This window comes from Gossypium raimondii, chromosome 5, assembly GCF_025698545.1.
Source record: "Gossypium raimondii isolate GPD5lz chromosome 5, ASM2569854v1, whole genome shotgun sequence".
NCBI lineage: Eukaryota > Viridiplantae > Streptophyta > Magnoliopsida > Malvales > Malvaceae > Gossypium > Gossypium raimondii.
Window position 1 is genome coordinate 51106391 of NC_068569.1, and position 22901 is coordinate 51129291.

At 30.0% G+C, this 22901-nt stretch overlaps 2 protein-coding genes and 1 long non-coding RNA gene across 5 annotated transcripts; 2 read left to right on the top strand and 1 right to left on the bottom strand.

Annotated features, from left to right (window-relative positions):
* Positions 1–3169: 3169 nt before the first annotated feature.
* Positions 3170–5352, bottom strand: LOC128040966 (pentatricopeptide repeat-containing protein At1g63330-like). The gene has a single exon (XM_052630109.1). It carries the CDS (start codon positions 5268–5270, stop codon positions 3288–3290), a length of 1983 nt encoding a protein of 660 aa, XP_052486069.1. The 5' UTR covers positions 5271–5352; the 3' UTR covers positions 3170–3287.
* Positions 5353–12899: 7547 nt separating this feature from the next.
* LOC105766426 (protein RICE SALT SENSITIVE 3-like) lies at positions 12900–22670 on the top strand. Of its 3 annotated transcripts, none has more exons than XM_052630115.1 (7): positions 12900–13235; positions 13355–13405; positions 20516–20647; positions 20805–20910; positions 21111–21152; positions 21282–21338; positions 21777–22670. In XM_052630115.1, the coding sequence occupies exons 1-7, from the start codon at positions 13105–13107 to the stop codon at positions 22314–22316; spliced, it is 1059 nt and encodes a 352-aa protein (XP_052486075.1). In that variant the 5' UTR covers positions 12900–13104; the 3' UTR covers positions 22317–22670. The 3 variants fall into 3 exon arrangements, with proteins under 3 accessions (XP_052486075.1, XP_052486074.1, XP_052486076.1); XM_052630114.1 differs by lacking the exon at positions 13355–13405 and adding an exon at positions 20356–20406; XM_052630116.1 differs by lacking the exons at positions 12900–13235; positions 13355–13405; positions 21111–21152 and adding exons at positions 19892–20236; positions 20356–20406.
* LOC128040970 (uncharacterized) lies at positions 15243–16371 on the top strand. The gene is made up of 2 exons (XR_008195735.1): positions 15243–15381; positions 15916–16371. It is a non-coding gene; the product is annotated as an uncharacterized LOC128040970 (long non-coding RNA).
* Positions 22671–22901: the final 231 nt, after the last annotated feature.

Here is a 22901-nt window from a genome sequence, read left to right on the forward strand (position 1 = left end):
TCTAAACTTGAAAATCTACCAAAAATCGCATAAATTGAATTAGAGGTGAAAAAATATGAAATTAAATATTATTGAGTCTAGTTTCTCATAGAAGAAACATTGTAAGCAATGAAATTGTAAATTATAAGATATAATAGATTTTGTGAGACAAGGTCAGAATGATTTTGGGTTCCCCTGTTTTGACTTTGGAAAATCATCAAAATTGAATAAAAATAATTAAAGGCTTAAATTTATATTTTTAAATCCTTAATGATTATATTTTCAATAAAAACAAACGGTAACATCATTTGAATTCTGTATGAAGAGATAATTAAGTTTTAGTGAAGAACGGTCGGAACTGTCAGACAGTAGAACAGGGATGACTTTAGAGAATAAACTGTACTTATTGGCTAAACCAAAAATTCTGAAATTTTTTTGGTAAGAAGATATGTGAGTCTAGTTTCAGAGAAAATTAATGGATCTCAATTTGGAGTTCTGTATCTCAAGATATAAATAATTTAGTGACTATGACTCAAGTGGACAGCTTTGAATGAATATAAATAAATGTGAAATTATAGATAATGTTACATATAAGCATGTTATATATATTAAGGATGTGGAATGGAGAGGAGGAGGAGGAAAATATATGATTACTCAACTATCATGAGTTTTCATTAAAAATGGCCAATTTGCATGTTTTAGGTTCAGGGACAAAATTGAACAAATATGAAACTTTAAGGGTAAATTTGTAAAAATGTCAAAAAGTGACCAAATTGCATGAAATGAATTGTTTTATTATTTAAATTACTAAATTGAATGAAGTATTAGTTTAGATTAAGATTGGGTGGAAATTCGAGAAAAATAGAAATTTTTCAAAATGTCCCAGAATTTTGGTATTTCTGCAATTTAGCCTGGTAATTTCGTATGAACTATATTTTGTATAATTTTAATTGAATTGAATGCTATTTGGTAATGAATATTATATATATGTGTGTTTGGAATTGAATTATTATTGGTAATATGTATAATTATTAGATGTTTTGAAATGATTGTCGGAAGCTCGATTGGGTTGGAAGCTTGTTGAAGATATATCACATTATCTATTGGTTCTATCGGTAATTTTGGATGATTTGATTCTGGTTATAATGACTTGTATAAGTTAAGTTGGTTAATGTTAGCTCATAAATGTTTTGATTTTGATTGGTTATAAATATGAATGCTTGATGAAATGAAATGTCTGAAAATTAATTTGTAAACTCCGATAATGCTCTATAACCTTATCCTGGGTAAGGATACGGGTTAGGGGTGTTACAAGAAGAAATGGACATACCTTAGCTGCGTTTTGTTCCTCCAAGGTAGAGCCACCACTTAGTTTGATGTTATCTGTTGAATCTTTGTCCCTTTTTTTCTTCTCTTTTTTTTTTCTTTCTTAACTCTAGTCACTGTCGTTCATGGCCTTCTCTGGCCAATTGTCATTACCAAATGGCTAATCTTTTCCTCTTCTCAAATCTCACTTCAGATTTCTCAATAAGCCTTCAAAATCTCAATATTAAAAACTTTAAGCTTCGAACAAGGCTTCAATAGATCTTCACCGTCCACCGTCTGATCACCACCATATTCCGGCCATAGCTTTTCTTTTACTAACCATGACTCTTATCCACTCGAATCATCAAATTGGCTTGAGTTCTCCAACCCGCAAAACCCAAAATGGGTGTGGGTTTCTTCTCTTTCAATTCTCTTCTTTTTTAGTTTTTTTTTTCCTACTTCCCTCTTTTGATGCAAACCAATTAGGGATTCTTTCTCTTTTTTTACTGGTTTGATTTTGGATGCTTGCTATTTGGTATTTTTGTTTTTGCTGATTTTTGTTATTTTGTTGTCGATTTTGATTTGAAGCTTCATAACATTGCCACAAGCAGGAGCTCCAACTAAACCGATGCCGATGAATGGGTTGTGACGGGATCTCCTTCACGTTAGCCCAATCAGCCATTTTGATGCCAGACTCAGCATTTTCGCAGTCTATTTTCAATTTTCACTATTATAGAAAAAAATTATGCTTCAGATAGCTAAGAGCTTTTCTAGGTTCCATCTGCCAAAATTTTTTCCCCAATTTTTTTTTCCATTCTGGGCCTAATTTTAGGTAAATCCCATGTCAATATGCCTCATCAGCTAATTGGGTTAATTGGGTTTTCAATGTGGTAAGTTAATTGTCCACATCAGCGATCCCATTAAGACAATAATAGAAAATGTTAATAAATGACTGATTTGTCAATTCTTTATAATGTTAATGACTGTTTTGTTATTTTTCTAAAGTTGAGCGACTAAAATAAAATCTATGTGATTGTTTTGTCAACTACCCCAAAGTTAGTGACTATTGGTGTAATTTGCCCAAAATAGAATTTATTGCATCTTTATTTCATTTTTAATAATTTACAATATTAAAATGATAAAATATATAATTTGGTATTATTATCTATTTATTTTTATAATTAAATATAAATAAAATTATTTTAAAAATATTTAATTGAAATTCAGGTTAGGCCGAGTTGAAAACAAAAATAATTTCATCGATACACACAGGAATGGATCGTTGTTGTGGGAGTATACTAGAAATATGGGATGTTGCTCGCTGCTTGAAGGTGAATTGTGGCTCATTTTGGATGGTTTGAATCTTTGTTGGATCCAAGGCTTTAGGCGTGTGGAGATTGTGAGCGACAGTGCTGCTGCTGTCCGCATCATATTGGATGAGTCTGCTGCTAAGCAGAGTATATCGCACAATTCGAGTTCTTTAGAATCGGCAAAGGAAGGTCAAGATACATCACATTGTCCGGGAAGCCAATGCGTTTGGCCTAAGCAGGCTGCTGAATCCACCACCTGCTGCACTGAGGAGCTTCTTTGCAAGGACGGTACAGGGACTGTTGGGGATAGGCTGAAATCACTACCCTCCTTTATATAAACATTCAACCCTTTATTACTCAACACACGTAGATCAATGCCATTAAATCACCTTAATATTTATTTCAATTCCTTTTATTCTCAACTCATGTTTAGTTGTTCCTACAAATGCCCCTGCTTTAAAATTCACAAGCAATATTGGTTTTTCCCTAATTTCTTAACATCACCACCAAAAAGATCAAGAAGTTGCTAAGATCAAGATCAACAAGCTACACAAGTCAGAACAAAATCAACAATATTGAAAATAGACACTTCAACTCATTCTAGTTTCCAAAATCTTTTATCACTGTACAATGGTTATGTAGAAACTGATTCACATTTGCAAGTTATGATCTTTACAAAATTTGTGAAACATTTCAGAGCAAGATTGATTTATTAGAGTATACGATAAGATCCATAAATAAGGTGGCAGTGATTATATCTGCAGAAAAGCCCTTGCCAACCATTTCCGTAAGAAGTTGCATTGCCTTTGAAGTATAGCTGTTGCGAAGGAACCCCCGAATCATTACATTATAACAGCAGCTATCAGGCAAACAGTCATTATCTCCCATGCTCCCAAACAACCTGTATGCTTCATCTGGCAATCCCTCTTTACACAGTCTATTAATCATTACACAATATGTGACAACATCCGGTTTTAAACCATTGTCTGAGAGTTGATGAAATAATTCCTTGGCAACTTCGATATGCCCAGCTTTACAAAACCCATCAATTAGGATAGTATACGGGACAATATCAAGTTCCAACCCACTGTTTTGCATTGCTTGAAAAAGTTTCAATGCCTCTTCGATATGACCTGTTTTGCATAAACCATCCAGCAAAATCAAACAGGTAGCTATATCTGGAACTTGTCCAGAAGCAAGCATCTTTCTAAAAAGTTCACATGCAGTTGAAACTCTCCCTAACTGAAACATACTTTGCAAGAGACTGTTGTATGTGACAATATTCGGGATTGGTCCCTTTTGAGATATTTCATGAAAGAGTTCCATTGCTTCATCTAACCTCTTACCTTTGCAATATCCATTGATCATGGTGCTGTAAGTAACTATATTAGGTGCACAACCCTTCTCAATCATCAAGTTGAAAACTCTTCTAGCTTTATCCATTTTATTCTGCAAGCAATGACCATTTACTAATGCACTATATGTAACAACATTAGGCTTGATTTCTCGCTTTATCATTGCGTCAACAATATCCTCAGCTTCAGAGACCATCCCTTCCTTGCAATACGCATCAACCAATGTGTTATATGTGACAACATTAGGCCCAATGCCTCGCTTTATCATTGCGTCAACAATATCCTCAGCTTCAGAGACCATCCCTTCCTTGAAATGAGCATCAACCAATGTACTATACGTGACAACATCAGGCTCAATGCCTTGCTTTCTCATTGTGTCAACGATCTCTACAGCTTTAGAAATCGTTCCTTCCTTGCAAAGAGCATCAACCAATGTATTATACGTGACAATATTAAGTGAAATATTGCTATCAACCATTTCATTCAAAAACCTTGTTGCCTCCTCCTGCTGGCCCAAATTACACATACCAAGAATTAAGCAAGTGTAAGTAGAGATATCAGGTCTAATGCCTTTAACCTTCACTTCGGAGAAGAGATCGAGAGCCTCCTTCAACAACCCGTTCTTACAAAGACAGTCAAGGATGGTATTATATGCTACAATATCGGGTTCATAACCTCTGCTTTCCATCAGCCTTAGAAACCTAACAGCTCTACCAGTATTACCGGTCTTACACAAGCCCTTAAGCATTGTACTGTAAACAATCAAATTAGGTTGATACCCTTTTTCAGTCATTTCATCGAACATACAAACGGCCTCAGAAATCTTACTTTGATTACAAAGCCCATTAATCAAAGTTGAAAAAGTTACAACACTAGGTTCAACACCTAACTTCAGCATTTTCCCCAAAACAGAAAACCCAAAATCAATTCGACCTAATTGACAAAAGCAATTAATCAAGATGCTCATAGAATAACCATCGTGGGAAACACCCAATAATTCGATCTGTCTATACTTAGAAACAACAATGGCATAATGTTTCATCTTAACAATGGCTCCTAATAATTTATTGAATTCCACAATTGAGGGCTTCGGGTACTTTTCAATCATCTTATTGAACAAACTCAAAGCATGATCAACATTATCGAAGTGGTGGTCTCTTTCTCCCTTTCCTCTAACAGGCATGGACATGGGTTTCTTACTTAGGCATTCGATGTGGGTAGCAATGGTGTTAGAAGAAGAAGAAAAAGAGTGGAAATTAGAAAGATGGCTTCCAGCATTAACAACCGAACGAAGAATAAAAGAAGAAGGAAGCTTACCCATATCTTGAAAGCAGAAATGGCAGCGGCAGTAGCAGAAGAAGTGTAAATTTTGGGTTGCCAAGTGGTGTTTAGCGTAATTTCGGTTAATTGGCCATTAAGTTTTTTCATTTTTGTAATGTGAATAATATTTAATAAAAAAATTAAACTTTATTTTTAAATGTGGCCTTGGTTTTTGGTGATTAAGGTATGTGTTTTGATCCATTTTTTATAATTTCTATATTTTTGTAATTGTTGTTTAATATTTTATTAAGCCCATGCCTCAATTTTTGATTCTGATGATGATTGTGAGTTAAGCCATTGATGAATTTATAAGTTTAATGATGTTAATTGATGAATTATTAAAGATAGGTGTTGGATTTAATATGTTTTGTATTGAGATTTTTGGGTTAAATTATGAAACTAAAAATTGAGGGCTAAAATATGAAATAAATGAAATATGTAGGCTTATATGGGCTAAAGGAATATTCGCCAAGCTAGGATATTATTAAATTATGTGTATTTTGTGTTTTGTGAAATAGGGATTAAATTGTGAAAAATGTGAATTTTAGGGGCTAAAGTGCAAATTGCCCAAATTATGTATTTATGGATGGAATTGAATGAATATGTTCATAAACAAGTCAAATTTTTATTAATTTAGATCAAGAAAAGAGGAAAATGGAATTAAATCGGGGGAAATCTAAAGTTGTTGAATAGTTGTTCTGGTTCGTTCGCCTTCGTCCGAGGTAAGTTTGTAAGTAAATTATTGAAGTTAAATTTACTGTATTCATATTATGTATAGCCGAATCTAAATGTGTATATGTACCCTATTATGTCAAATTGCATTTGACAAATGATGATTAATTATGAGTTTTAATTGGTTGATTTACGACATCCGAAAGTCATACGAACTACAGAAATGTTGAAATGTGACATCGTGTAAGACCACGCCTGGGACGTTGGCCTCGATTTGAGATTTACGTGTAAGATCATGTCTAGGACATTGACTTCGTATATGATTACGTGTAAGACCCTATTTAGGACAGTGGCATCGTTGTTTGATTACATGTAAGACCACGTCTGGGACGTTGGCATTGTACGAGCTTTTTGAGCAAATTGAGTATCATTTCTCTGAATCTGAAAGATGTAACGGGAAATCATATGGTAAAAACCGAATGTGAGTTTGAGTTAAATAATTCAGGTATGTTAAGTTATACAAAATTGAAAGTAAAGGTAGGTAGTTTTTATATAACATGAAAAGATGAATTAATCATATAAAAATGATTATATATGAATGTATACACGAATAGTAAAATTCGGCCTACTGGTGAAATTTTATTGAGTTCTTTGAAAATTATGTGCTTACAACTTACTAAGTTATTTAAGCTTATTGTGTGCTTGTTCATTTATTGTTTTATAGATTTTGGAATCTTGTTACGAGTTCGGGAGACGTCAAGGAAGTCCGTCACACTATCGATCTCTATCTCGGTATATTGAAAACTTGAAATTTTGAACATATGGCATGTATAGGCTAGTATTTGTCTTGTTTAGTCATAAAGTGTGTATATATAATTAGCCAAGCGAAAATGGCTTAATCTTAATATTAATACTTATGTGCTCGGTTGTGGTATTAGTATATTATGAAAATATATGTGTGGTATTTGATTATATAGATTTATTATAATGTTTAAGCTTGTGCATTATGGCCAAAATTTGAACTTATTATGAAAGTAGGTTATTGGTATGTATATATATATGTATGAGATGTGAAAATGATTTTGAATGGTGGATAATTGTATAATTTAGCTTAGGAATATAGTAATGATAGATATGTAATGGATGAGCTTAAAGTATTATATATATATATATATTGAAATGGTTCAAACTAGTATGGTCTCTTAGCATAAAATTGTAATGAGAAAATGTATGATTTGGTGTTATAATTTGAGGTATAATTATCTTGGAAATAGTTTGTGAGTTAGTTTATAATGTGTATGCAAATTTAGATATTCAGTAATGAAAATAAATGTATAAATTAGTAATGTAACCACTTAAGGTTGGTTTGCTATGAATAGGTTCGTGAGGGTATGATATGTTTCAATATGAGTGATTGAAGTTTGCTCAAAATATTGTGGATATATGCACACAGTTTCATGATGAGTAAAATGGCATATTTGGCCTTACTGTAATGATTATATATATATGGTATGGCTTGATTATGGAATTTGTAAATGAAGTATACTATGATTTGTAGTACGTGTTATAAATTGGTTTATATTAATTAGGTAAATTGAGTGTAAGACTATGATGATTAAAATTTCATACTTGACCAATTGTTGAGATTGTTTAGGCCGAATATGTTGAGTCTATATGTTGTGTGATATTGCATAGTAGTATAATTTGTATTGTACAAGTTTTACAATATTATAAGCTTAGATAATTTTTTTTTTAAAAAGCTAATGAGATGAATTTAGGAGTTTTAAGCTCCAAATTTTGAATGGGATGAATGTATTGATGTGGTTAATTTACGAAGTATGAATTGTAATGAACGCCTGTTATGAGCTGTGTTATGTTCTGTAATGCCTCACAACCTTAATCCGGTGACGGATACGGGTTAGGGGTGTTACAGCTACTACCATCATCCCAGTGGAACAAGCCTCTCACCAACAACCCTCTTACTCTCAACACCAAATCATTAGGATGCAAGAGAAAATGTGACACAAATAATTATACTTATTCGATTTTAAAAATATATATATATATATATTCATTTCCTTAAATGTGTACAATTGAATCAAAATAAAAATTCTATGTATACATTTGAACCAAATCAAACTTCATGTATCAAATTACACATTGAAACAAAGTTCAAATATAATTTTGATATTTATCCCTATCTACATATAATATGATTTGAACATAACCATAAACATTGAAGCTTTACTTTGACAATTTCGATCATAATCACATATGATTTTTAAAAATATTTTTTTATAAATATATTTTATACATAAAAAATTCACCCAAAAGTGTGTAATAATTTAGTATATAATATATATTTATGTATATATACATTGATATCTTTAAGCAACTTTGTAGGGACTTGAAGTGACCACATAAACATACACCTTAGAAGGCCACAAATATTATTATATTATTTTACTTTGTTTATTTTACTTTTGGTCCTTCAACTATGTATGGATCGGATCGAAATTCCATAGCATATCCTATAAAATTCGAGGTTGAATAATATTTTAAGATTAGTAGAATTAAATGAGAATTAAATTGTTTTATTTATATTCCCAATAAATTAGTTTAAAAATCCATCCATTATTGTTTTTATTATATATTTTTGAACATTGAAAGAGCTTTATAAGATTCCCAATTGTGTCATCTTAATGCATCCAACTCACGTGATGATATAATTTTGTTTAATTTGACAAAATCGAGAAGAGTGAGGTTGGTTTTATCAATAAAATGTTTATTTTAACTTTAATCCGGTTCGGTTTTGTTCAAATTGACCAAGAAGATCATTTTATTTTTTCAATCTAATATTTATATATCAACTCGGTTATGAAACTACAGATCATATCTATTTTTTAAAATTATAATTGATATTATTATGCCGATACTTTTATCTTTTCATAATTTTATTTCATCTTCAAATAGAAATAATTGTAAATTACAAATCTAAGAATTAAACATGCACTGAATAGTATTAAAATGTAAATTTATTATCACTTCGCCTATATTCATCATTGAATAAATTACAATAATTCGAGTTGATTGGGCACGGGTCAAAAATAAACATTTTTAGGTTCGGTGATTGGTTCGGATAGCGGCCCAAACCTAGCTCTTGGTTAAATTAACATTTTTTATACTCAATTAGACATCACATAGTTGATTGATACATTATGAAAATAAAGGGGTCTTAGTGATAATTTTTTTTTATATTTGAATTCCAATCATCACTTTTTTAGTGGGTTTTAATTAATTAGTCCAAAACACATTCTCAGAATAATAAGCTTATTTGTGTCCAATTAAAATAGTGATATATCTATAATACTAATTGGGCACCAACTAGGAGCAAAGCTAGAAAAAAAATTTTAGGGGTCGAAATGAAATTTTAATTTTTAATAGTTTATATATTATCATTTTAAAAGGATTAATTTAAATTTTCGGGCCAAATCAACTAAATAAAAGAGGCCCTTTGCTCACAATGATTAATTTCTCAAAAGAAAACCAACTCCAAATGATTAATACATATGAAAAATCCGTACATTTATTTGTATTTATATATTTCCAAAGAAAGAAGGTTTTCAAATGCATGCACCTAAATCCTCATAATACAACAACTACAACAATAATCAACTTTTTTTATATAGTTGGGAATTAGGTTGGAAAAATTTTAAAATTCTCAACTTTTAACTCAAACTCAAAAATAGATATGTTTTAAATACTAATCAATTTAGATAAATATAGCGTGCATTAATTTCAAGTTCAAGTCTAACCCATGAACATCTCTAATTATCATCATTTATTTTATTGTTAAAAATTAAATTATGACACACTCATGACCAGGGGCGAAGACAGAACTATTTTTTAGGGTGGCCGAATGAAATTTTAATTTTTTATAGTTTATATCTTTATAATTTTTAAATGATTAAATCAAATTTTTATAATTTTAAGGGGACTAAAGTGCAATTTTACATTTACTAATTTAAAAAATTTTAAAAATCTAAGGACGTAAATAACAATTTTACATTTTAAGGGGCGAAAGCCGTGCCAGCCGCCCTCAATTTGCCCTAATAATGACCTAGATAAAAAATTAATGTTATATATATATATATATATATATATATATATATATATCATAATAAAAAAAGTTTTAGTTGAAATGATAAAGTTGAGGTTTTGAGATTTTGATATCTTTAATTGAATCGGACTATCCGTGAGTTTTTTTATAAATTTATTATAAATTTAAATTTAAATATTTATTATAATATTTAATTAATTAGCAATATGAAATCAACCAAATATTTAATAATAGTATATATATCAATCACTTTCCTTTTCAGACTTCAAAGATGTTGGCCAAATAAGATTGGATCACATCTAGATTTTTTATTTTTAAGTGAAGAAATCAAATTAAAATTCTAATTTATTATTTAAAATAATATTAAAAATAAAATAATTTTATTTTATAATTAAATTTATATAAAATGTTTCTATTTATTAAATATGAATTCCAATGACTACTTTAAATATTGTTGACTTTTTTAAAATATTTTTATAGAAAAATTTTATTAAAATTTAAATTTTCATCCATGAGATTAATAGGAAGTTTTGTCTTAATTGGTTGATTAAATATATCTTAATTGATTATTTTTGAACAATCTCATTATAAGTTATGATTATATCATTAATGTCTAGAATTACACATAGCTCCTGTTCAACCCATAAATAAGATGATAATGTAATTCAGCGCACTCGAACTCATGTCCTCTTGTATTGACAATAATGACCATGCCCATAGAACTAAGGGTAGGCTTAGATGAGTGGTGTGTTTACCTATGATTAGTATAAAAAATGTGGTAACGATGAGATTATATATTATAGCGATATTATAGCGTGAGACAAAAAGTAAGCTAAACGCACTGTACCGCATCCAATTGTCCATCCAAACTCACCCTAAGACTCAATCCGCATCTCAATTGGATCTTTGAAAACATTATATTATTGTGACCAAATATAGAAGAGATTTTAGGTGAATTGTATATTGCAAATTAAAGGGTTTTCAATTTACTAAAATAAGTTGACAATTAACTTATAGAAACACTATTTTAAAGGCTTTTTCTCACCTATATTCAGGGTTTTCTTTGGACTTTTTGGCTTGTGGTTACATCATTTAGTTTTGACTTTTATTTTATTTTGCTCATAATTTTTAATGTATACATTCTTTTCTTCATGCTTTTATCATTTTCCTTAAAAAATTATTTTTGATAGAAATATATATGATATTAAAGTCAAGTGGTTGAAAATTGAAGTCTAAAAGGGTGCAAATAAATAATTATACATTTTTTCAAATGAAAAAGGTATAATTTGAATTGTGTACTGCGATAAAAATTTTCATTGAAATAAAATATCAATAGACACTAATCTCAAATTCAATCATCAAACAAGTCTTTCTATTTTCATAATATGTGGTATAAAATATTTATTTTTTGGAGAATGATTAACTTATATTGGTGTAAAAGTAAAGTTGTTTAAAGTTGTTTCGTTCTTTCATATCTTTTGTATGATTAAAATTTTAATGATCTAACTGTTAAATTTATCAATATAATTGTACTTATTACGCATGTAAATTTTCTAACTAAACCCGTATTTTTATCATATTGATCTAAAATACTATATCTATTAATATTTATTGAGCGTATGTATTTTTTACATAAAATAAATAGTTAGAAAATTTTAGTTTATATAGACTTTTACATGCATGATCTCTATAAATGGAATATGAAATATAACGGTTAGATCATTAAAATATTAATCGTACAAAAGATACGAAAAATATAAAACAACTTTAGTTTTACATTTAATTTTACATCTTATCTTTGGTGTAAGTAGATCCTCCTTATAATTTTTATTATTAATATGTTATTTTAATTTAAAATAAAAACGTTTTAACATAATGACAAAATCAAAGTATTGAAATTTTAAATTTTAAATTTAAAATTCGAGTCTCAACATTGTTATTAAGCTATACATATGAAATTTAGGGTTGATTTAGTTTGAAGAAGCAAAACATCATTGCCATATTGAACTTGCAAAAGTTTTTCTCTTCCTGTTGATGTTGCCAAGTTTGGAATAGGTTCTCCTCTTATATTGTTGAAGATGCAAATGTTCTTCCTACCATGTTGATGTTGCATCCCCCCTCGCGATGTTGAAGTCTTTCACCATGTTGAGGTTGTAAAAGTCTTCTCATTGTGTTGATGTTGCAAATCTTAGAATTGTTCCCCCTCTCACTATGTTGAAATTGAAAAAAGGTTTTCCCGACATTCGAAACAGATTCACCTTGGTCATCACGAATGTCACCCACCTTGCTATATACTTCGATGTAACAATCGCAGTTCCACTATATTACTACTAGCTCCTCCATCAAACAAAAGTAATTCAACTAACAAAGCATTATGACACTCAACTTGACGTTCCTACATCGTTCTTGCTTCAACTTTAAAGACTGCTCAATTCAAACTCATCACATAGCCCCATAATCAATTTTTTCTTTAAAAACTAATGAAAATATACATATAATAAAAAATTATAAAGTAATTAAAATTTTATTTTAATATTTTTATATATGTTTTATTACTTCTATCAATTGTACATATTAATTTAGTAATAATTTATTGCAATGAGTAAAAGTTGTACATATTTTATTGTTTTATTAAAAAATAGATAAAATAATTCATAAGTTAGATTATAAGACAACCGTTCTTTTTATTAATAATTTTATTATTTAATCTAACATACATAAAATAATTTATTTATTTTTAATAAATAAAAAATGTATAATCTAATCTTAATATATCAACTGGTGTTATTTATAAATTTATATACAAATTAAGTAGTTTTGAATCAAAAGTTACACTGTTTGTGTCCTTGAGAGAGGGAAAAAAAAAAAGGAAAGAAAGAGGTTTGCTTTGTGGTTTGTGATAATCTTCAAAGGCAGCAGCTTTTTTTCTAAACAAGCTTAAAAACCAAGAGAAAGTAGCAAAAGGGGGCAGCCAGCAACAGCAACAGAAGTAGCAGATAGCACTAGCAGCCATTGATGTTTTCAAAGAGAAAAAAAGAAAAAGATGGTGGGCTCAGGTTCAGCTGATAGGAGCAAAGAAGCTGTGGGGATGATGGCCCTTCATGAAGCACTTAGAACCGTTTGTCTCAACTCAGATTGGACTTACTCTGTTTTCTGGACCATCCGTCCTCGCCCGTATATCTTCCCTTTTTCCCTTTTTAAAAAATCTTTGTATTTATATCTTCATCACTTACTAAAAGTTTCAATCTTTTGTTTTGACTTAATGGGTTTTCTTCTTCGTTTTTGGTGTGTAGGAGAGTGAGAGGTGGTAACGGTTGCAAGGTTGGAGATGATAACGGCAGCTTGTAAGTTTTCTTCTTTTCTTGCTGTTTGTTTCCTGGGAAAAGTTACAGAGGAAAATGAGGATAGTTTTTGATTCCATGATACGGGGTTTTCTTAATTTGTGATTTAAAGGATGTTGATGTGGGAAGATGGATTTTGCAAAGGAAGGGTTACAACAGAATGTTTGGAAGAGATTGAAGGAGAAGATCCAGTGAGGAAAGCTTTCAGCAAAATGTTCAGTTATATAATTATGGAGAAGGGTGGGTACTGGGTAGGTGTTTTCATTATAATAAACATGTATACATATATTCAATTCAATCACTCATTGATCTCTCTCTAAATAAATGGAAATCTATATATATATATATATATACACATGTGTATGCAATGGTTGCAAGGTTGGAGATCTAGTCATAATCTCTACGTCCAGTGTGAGGTGTTACAAAACCCATTCCTTGAAGCTTCCTCGCCAAGACCTCCTCTAACATATTGCTTGAACTATTAATACCTAATTTAAATCATGATTATAATTTACACAAATTAACAAATATTTTATAAAAAATAAAAAAAATTAATTAAATATAATATTTAGTAATATTTTTTGTTAGAAAAAATATTTTCTTTAACATATTGTTTTCTTAAATCTCCTTTAGTTTATCTTGTTTGATGAACTCAATTAATTAAATTACTTTAAATAAAAAAACTTAATATTTATATAATTAAAAATATCATAATTAATATGAATTTATTTTATAATGTGGGATATAATTATATTTAGTAAATATTGTATTACAAAAACATATATACATACATGTTTAACTACATATAATATATTAATTGTTATATATACGTAAAATATGAATATATAGTAATTATTATACAATTATGATATTATAATGTACTTTTATTAACAATATGCAACCTAAACCTTAAACGTATTATAATATATACAATTAACATGATGCAAAGAAACAATTCATGACGTTGACTTCAATTAAGGTTAAATCGAATTTCTCACAAATTAGGAGAAAGAAAGACAAAAACTGGCATAGGATTGAAAATACCTTGCAGAGGTCATTAAGGTGGTGAAGCAAAAGGTTGGAATTAAAATAGTTAATTCAATCATATAGTAGGTATTTAGGTCGAAATATAATTTTACCATGGTAATGATTTGTGAAAACGCGATACTATACGATATTATACTATAATTTTATTTTATTTTTTAAAATGTCACCTTGCTTTAAATAACCACATTCAAAGAGTTAACACATGAGGTTAAAGAGTCTAAATTCATATAAATCTCAATAAAAAATCCAATGATGGATTTTGATACAAAATTTTAAGGGTTTTAATTATAATTTTTAAAAAGATAGGAGTGTAACGATAATATTTTAAAAGAACTGAGGATTTGATTACAATTTTAAAAATTTGTGGGATTAATGAATTTTAAAAAAATAAGAGAGTTTAATTAAAACATTCAAAAAAAATTAAGGGAATATTGAATATTTCCAAAAGTTTTAGCCGTTGGGTACCATTACTGTCCTCCCTAAAAAACCAAAATATATTTTTTTGTGGGATCAAAGCAAATATCAAATCTTAACCCTATGTAATAACTATGAAGAAAGAATGTGAAGAAAAGGGAAAAATTAGAAGATCAAAGAGAAGAAGTAATGTGGTTTATTTTATTTTGATAGATAAAATTAGTAAAGAAAACTAAAATTTTCTAATAATCATTTTCACCAAATATTTAATAAAATTTCTAATATTTAATACAGACGTAACGGAAAAGTGACATGACATTTTGGAGGGTTAGCTATTATTTAAACAGCCACATAGCCCTACTAGGGCAGCAGAAAAGAAGAAAAGAAAAAAAAAAGAAGAATAGAAGAAGAAGAAGAAGAAATGGACATACTTTAGCTGCGACCGTTTTGTTCCTCCAAGGTAGAGCCACCACTTGGAAATGGACATACCTTAGATGCGACCGTTTTGTTCCTACAAGGTAGAGTCACCACTTAGTTTGCTGTTATCTGTTGAATCTTTGTCCCTTTTTTTCTTCTCTTTTTATTTTTTTCTTAATTCTAGTCACTGTCGTTCATGGCCTTCTTTGGCCAATCGTCATTACCAAATGGCTCATCTTTTCCTCTTCTCAAATCTCACTTCAGATTTCCCAATAGGCCTTCAAAATCTCAATATTAAAAACTTTAAGCTTCGAGCAAGCCTTCAACAGATCTTCGCCGTCCACCGTCTGATCACCACTATATTCTGGCCATAGCTTTTCTTTGACCAACCATGACTCTTAACCACTCGAATCATCGAACTGGCTTGAGTTCTCCAACCCGCAAAACCCAAAATGGGTGTGGGTTTCTTCTCTTTCAATTCTTTTCTTTTTTAGTTTTTTTTTTACTTCCCTTTTTTGATGCAAACCAATTAGGGATTCTTGCTCTTTTTTTACTAGTTTGATTTTGGATGCTTGCTATTTGGTATTTTTGTTTTTGCTGATTTTTGTTATTTTGTTGTCGATTTTGATTTGAAGCTTCATAACATCGCCACAAGCAGGAGCTCCAACTAAACCGATGCCGATGAACGGGATGTGATGGGATCTCCTTGACGTTAGCCCAATCAACCGTTTTGATGCCAGACTCAGCATTTTCGCTGTCGATTTTCAATTTTCACTACTATGGAAAAAATTCATGCCTCATGATAGCTAAGAACTTTTCTAGGTTCGTCTGCCAACATTTTGTCCCCAATTTTTTTTCCATTCTGGGCCTAATTTTAGGTAAATTCCATGTCAATCTGCCTCATCAGCTAATTGGGTTAATTGGGTTTCCAATGTGATAAGTTAATTGTCCACATCGGCGATCCCATTAAGACAATAATAGAAAATGTTAGTAAATGACTGATTTGTCAGTTTTTTATAGCGTTAGTGACTGTTTTGTTATTTTTCTAAAGTTGAGTGACTGAAATAAAATCTATGTGATTGTTTTGTCAACTACCCCAAAGTTAGTGACTATTGGTGTAATTTGCCCAAAATAGAATTTATTGCATCTTTATTTCATTTTAATAATTTACAATATTAAAATGAATTTCTCAAAAAGAAAAACAACTCCAAATGATTAATACATATGAAAAGTCCGTACATTTATTTGTATTTATATATTTCCAGAGAAAGAAGGTTTTCAAGTGCATGCACCTAAATCCTCATAATACAACAACTACAACAATAATCAACTTTTTTTTTTAGTTGGGAATTAGGTTGGAAAAATTTTAAAATTCTCAACTTTTAACTCAAACTCAAAAAATAGATATGTTTTAAATACTAATCAATTTAGATAAATATAGCATGTATTAATTTCATGTTCAAGTCTAACCCATGAACATATCTAATTATCATCATTTATTTTTATTATTAAAAATTAAATTATGACACACTCATGACCAGGGGCGAAGTCAGAACTGTTTTTTAGGGGGGCCGAATGAAATTTTAATTTTTTTATAGTTTATATCTTTATAATTTTTAAATAATTAAATCGAATTTTTATAATTTTAGGGGGACTAAAGTACAATTTTATATTTACTAATTTAAAATTTTAAAAAAATTTAAGGACGTAAATAACAATTTTACATTTTAGGGCGCGAAAGCCCTACCAAACCCCCTCGATTTGCCCTGCTAATGACCTAGATAAAAAAAATTAATGTTATATATATATATTTATAATAAAAAAAGTTTTTAATTGAAATGATAAAGTTGAGGTTTTGAGATTTTGATATCTTTAATTCGAATCGGACTATGCGTAAGTTTTTTTATAAATTTATTATAAATTTAAATTTAAATATTTATTATAATATTTAATTAATTAGCAATATGAAATCAACCAAAATTTAATAATAGTATATATATATCAATCACTTTCCTTTTAGACTTTAAAGATGTTGGCCAAATAAGATTGGATCACATCTAGATATTTTTATTTTAAGTGAAGGAATCAAATTAAAATTTAATTTATTATTTAAAATAATATTAAAAATAAAATTATTTTATTTTATAATTAAATTTATATAAAATGTTTCTATTTATTAAATATGAATTCCAATGACTAGTTTAAATATTGTTGAATTTTTTAAAAATATTTTATTTTTTATAGAAAAATATATTAAAATCTAAATTTTCATCCATGAGATTAATAGGAAGTTTTGTCTTAATTGGTTGATTAAATTTATCTTAATTGATTGAACAATCTCATTATAAGTTATGATTATATCTGTTTTTTTATATAATGTCTAGAATTACCCATAGCCCCTGTTCAACCCATAAATAAGATGATAATGCGCTTCAGCGTACTCAAACTTACGTCCTCCTGTATTGACAATAATGACTATGCCAATAAAACTAAGGATAGGTTTGGAAGAGCGGTGCGTTTACCTGTGATTAGTGTAAAAACTGTGGTAACAATGAGATTATATATTATAGCGTGAGACAAAAAGCAAGCTAAACGCACTGCACCGCATTCAATTGTCCATTCAAACTCACCCTAAGACTCAATCCGCATCTCAGTTGGATCTTTGAATACATTATATTATTGTGACCAAATATAGAAGAGATTTTAGGTGAATTGTATACCGCAAATTAAAGGGTTTTCAATTTACTAAAATAAGTTGACAATTAACTTATAAAAAACACTATTTTAAAGGTTTTTTCTCACCTATATTCAGGGTTTTCTTTGGACTTTTTGGCTTGTGGTTACATCATTTAGTTTGGTCAACTTGACTTTTTATTTTATTTTGCTCATAATTTTTTAAGTATGCATTCTTTTCTTCATGCTTTTATCATTTTACTTAAAAAATTATTTTGATAGAAATATATATGATATTAAAGTCAAGTGGTTGAAAATATGAAGTCTAAAAGGGTGCAAATAAATAATTATATATATATATTTTTCAAATGAAAAGGTATAATTCGAGTTGTGTACATGATAAAAATTTCCATTGAACTAAAATATCAATAGACACTAATCTCAAATTCAATCATCAAACAAGTCTTTCTATTTTCATAATATGTGGTATAAAATATTTATTTTTTGGAGAAGGATTCACTTATATTGGTGTAAAAGTAAAGTTGTTTTATGTTCTTTCATATCTTTTGTATGATTAAAATTTTAATGATCTGAATTTATCAATATAATTGTACTTGTTACGCGTGTAAATTTTCTAACCAAACCGGTATCTTTATCATATTGATCTAAAATACTATATCTATTAATATTTATTGAGCGTATGTATTTTTTACATAAAATAAATAGTTAGAAAATTTTAGTTTATATCGACTTTTACATGCATGATCTCTATAAATGGAATATGAAATATAACGGTTAGATCATTAAAATATTAATAGTACAAAAGATACGAAAAAAATATAAAACAACTTTAGTTTTACATTTAATTTTAAATTCGAGTCTCAACATTGTTATTAAGCTATACATATGAAATTTAGGGTTGATTTAGTTTGAAGAAGCAAAACATCATTGTCATATTGAACTTGCAAAAGTTTTTCTCTTCCTGTTGATGTTGCCAAGTTTGGAATAGGTTCTCCTCTTATATTGTTGAAGATGCCCGAAATATGGGCATAAAATTTTGCCCAGGCCTGGCCCGGGAAAAAAATCATAAGCCCGGCTCTGCCCGTTTTTTAAATAAATACCAAAAATTTATTTTAAAAAATAAAAAATTTAAAAAAATTATTTTAAAAATATTTTAAAATTAAAAAAATTAAAAAAGTATTTTAAAATTTAAAAAAATAAAAAATAAAAATATTTATTATATTCGGGCCGGCCTGGGCCCAGGCCAAAAAAGTGGTGCCTGAGGCCCGGCTCTTTTTTTAATCGGGCCTCATTTTTTTACCCAAGCCTATATTTCGGGCCTATATTTTTATCCAAACTCTCCCATATTTAGGGCGGACCATCGGGCCGGACCGGGCCGCCCGGCCCATGAGCACCTCTACTACTAGCTCCTTCATCTAACAAAAGTAATTCAACCAACAAAGCATTATCACACTCAACTTTAACGTTCCAACATCGCTCTTGTTTCAACTTTAAAGATTGGCTCCTTACCGAAACTCATCGTATAGCCCCATAATCAATTTTTTTCTTTAAAAACTAATAGAAATATACATATAATAAAAAAATTATAAATCAATTAAAATTTTATTTTAATATTTTTATACATATTTTATTACTTCTATCAATTGTATATATTAATTTAGTAGTCAATTATATGTATAGAATTTATTGTAATGAGTAAAAGTTGTACATATTTTATTGTTTTATTAAAAAATAGATAAAATAATTCATAAGTTAGATTATAAGACAACCATTCTTTTTATAAATAATTTTACTATTTAATTTAATATATATAAAATAATTTATTTATTTTTAATAAATAAAAAAAAGTATAATCTAATCTTAATATATCAACTGGTGTTATTTATAAATTTGGATACAAATTAAGTATTTTTGAATCAAAAGTTACACGGTTTGTGTCTTTGAGAGGAAAAAAAAAGGAAAGAAAGAGGTTTGCTTTGTGGTTTGTGATAATCTTCAAAGGCAGCAGCTTTTTTTTAAACAAGCTTAAAAACCAAGAGAAAGTAGCAAAAGGGGGCAGCCAGCAACAGCAACAGAAGTAGCAGATAGCACTAGCAGACATTGTTGTTTTCAAAGAGAAAAAAAGAAAAAGATGGTGGGCTCAGGTTCAGCTGATAGGAGCAAAGAAGCTGTGGGGATGATGGCCCTTCATGAAGCACTTAGAACCGTTTGTCTCAACTCAGATTGGACTTACTCTGTTTTCTGGACCATCCGTCCTCGCCCGTATATCTTCCCTTTTTCCCTTTTTGAAAAATCTTTGTATTTATATCTTCATCACTTACTAAAAGTTTCAATCTTTTGTTTTGACTTAATGGGTTTTCTTCTTCGTTTTTGGTGTGTAGGAGAGTGAGAGGTGGTAACGGTTGCAAGGTTGGAGATGATAACGGCAGCTTGTAAGTTTTCTTCTTTTCTTGCTGTTTGTTTCCTGGGAAAAGTTACAGAGGAAAATGAGGATAGTTTTTGATTCCATGATACGGGTTTTTCTTAATTTGTGATTTAAAGGATGTTGATGTGGGAAGATGGATTTTGCAAAGGAAGGGTTACAACAGAATGTTTGGAAGAGATTGAAGGAGAAGATCCTGTGAGGAAAGCTTTCAGCAAAATGTCTATTCAGTTATATAATTATGGAGAAGGGTGGGTACTGGGTAGGTGTTTTCATTATAATAAACATATATACATATATTCAATTCAATCGCTCATTGATCTCTCTCTAAATAAATGGAAATCTATGTATATATATATATGTGTATGTATATGTTTTGTGGTGTTTGATTTTGATATGTTGAAACAGGTTAATGGGGAAAGTTGCATCAGATAAGTGTCATAAATGGGTATTCAAAGAACCAACTGAATGTGAACCCAATATCTCCAATTATTGGCAAAGTTCTTTTGATGCTGTAATTCTTTTATGCCTTTCTCTTTAATTTCAATTATTTTCCACCATTAAACTATGTTACTCGACTCGGGATGCATATACTCCTATCTAACACTCAAAACCGCAAAACCTAGCCCATAAGTTCGAGTAACATCCTCGAAATACCCGAGTCCAGCAAACTATGATTTAATCTGCCCTTTTTGTTGTTTGTTTTAATTGCAGCTTCCTCCTGAATGGACTGATCAATTTGATTCAGGCATTCAGGTCAGCAAAAATGAAGCTTTCCAATTTCAATTTTATATTTTTTGGTTTTTTTCCCACTTTTGTTTGTCTAATGAGTTGGATTTTAATGATTTCTTGTTTTTTTCTTTTTTCAAATTTTTTGTTGAGCAGACTATTGCTGTTATTCAAGCTGGCCATGGTCTTCTCCAGTTGGGTTCTTGCAAGATTGTGAGTCTGATGAAAATTTTTTTATTTATCAATTCTTTAGTTGATTATAGCGTTCTTCGCTTTTCGATGTTGATTTTCGAGATTAGAAGTCCAGTCTTTTGATCTCATTGTGCGAATCCTCTAGATACCTTTTGATCTCATGATTACTCGTTGTTTGGTTGATTGTAGAGTAGCTTTTCGAAATGTAATTTCTGGGTTTTTTTCGACTTTTCGTGGTTCGATATTGAAGTTCGGTGGTCTTTTGATCTTCTGTGAATCCTCAGATTCATGAAGACTTGCTTTTGAATCTCTTTAACATCAGTCTGGTTTTTAATGTGAAATTTTATGATTACTAGTTGTTTAGTTGATCATAAAGTAGCTCTTCGATGTAATTTCCGTGTTTTTTCACGGTCGATTTTTGGGATTGAAATTCGGGTTTTATTTTGTGTGAATCCTCAGATTCCTGAAGACCTTCATTTTGTGCTAAGAATGAGGCATACCTTTGAATCTCTTGGGTATCAATCTGGTTTCTATCTGTCCCAGTTGTTTTCATCCAACAGAAACGGTCCGTCTTTATCAACGATTCCTTCAAAGCAGACTTCCGTTCCAACCCGACCACCTCCACTTTTCAACTGGAACCAGAGACCACTTCCGCCGGCAACTAATCCGATGCTTGCTTCGCCTAATTTTCAGAACCCGGCTAGACTTGGATTTCCACAACCCAAAGACGAAACCCACATGTTTCTACTACCTCGTTCATCAGAAACCCGAATGGAAGACATGATGGTTGAGCATGAAAACGACATCAAATGGCCTAATGGCTTGAGCTTCTTCAGTGCTCTCACCGGACGAACCGAAGATGCCAAGCTTTTATTCAACTCCAAGAATTTAGGAAACAAACCAGAAACAAACCACCACTCTCTTATACTCGAAGGAAAAGACTCGAACCATAACGCAGATATCGGCGCAAACCCGAACGAGTTCTTGAGCTTAGATTGAGCTTGGATAGTCATCCAGATAATACAAGGATGAAAAACAAGTTTTAGAAATGCTTTCAATTGCCGGCTAGAACGATGATGTTTTTGTAATCAACTTTGGCCGACCATCACCAGCACGACCCGGCGAGTACCGGAACTCCAAGGCCAGGATGTACAATGATGTCATGGAAACTTTCTTGGAATGAAATGTATTAGGATTGTGGAAGAGGACATAGATGTTTCTTTTTTATGTTCTTTTATGAATGTCTCTTAAAGCCACTAAACTCAACTTTCTAATCATTTGTTGTAGTTTATCCTTAATGTAAGTCCTTTTTAAATAGACCTTCAATTTTGTGATAGAATATCACTTTATATATATACGTCTAAATGGTTTTGATCATGTCTGTTCTTTTTTTTTTTTTTTACCTCTCTCCTACTTATAAACAAAACAAAAATAGGTGTCAATACACTCAATTTACGTTTTTCTTATTGGCAACAATATCAATTAATATTATTTGTCAGATTATTATATTTTGATTATTCATATCTTACTAGAATCTCTATTATTATTATTATTATTCAAATACTAATATGATTCTCAGAAAAT

Excerpts from the sequence above, each read along its gene's own strand:
- LOC128040966 (XM_052630109.1), bottom strand. The coding sequence starts at position 5,270 with ATGGGTAAGCTTCCTTCTTCTTTTATTCTTCGTTCGGTTGTTAATGCT.
- LOC105766426 (XM_052630115.1), top strand. The coding sequence starts at position 13,105 with ATGGTGGGCTCAGGTTCAGCTGATAGGAGCAAAGAAGCTGTGGGGATG. Across the intron at positions 13,406-20,515 it reads GGAGATGATAACGGCAGCTT|GATGTTGATGTGGGAAGATG; the intron begins GTAAGTTTTCTT and ends TGTGATTTAAAG. Across the intron at positions 21,339-21,776 it reads AGTTGGGTTCTTGCAAGATT|ATTCCTGAAGACCTTCATTT; the intron begins GTGAGTCTGATG and ends GTGAATCCTCAG.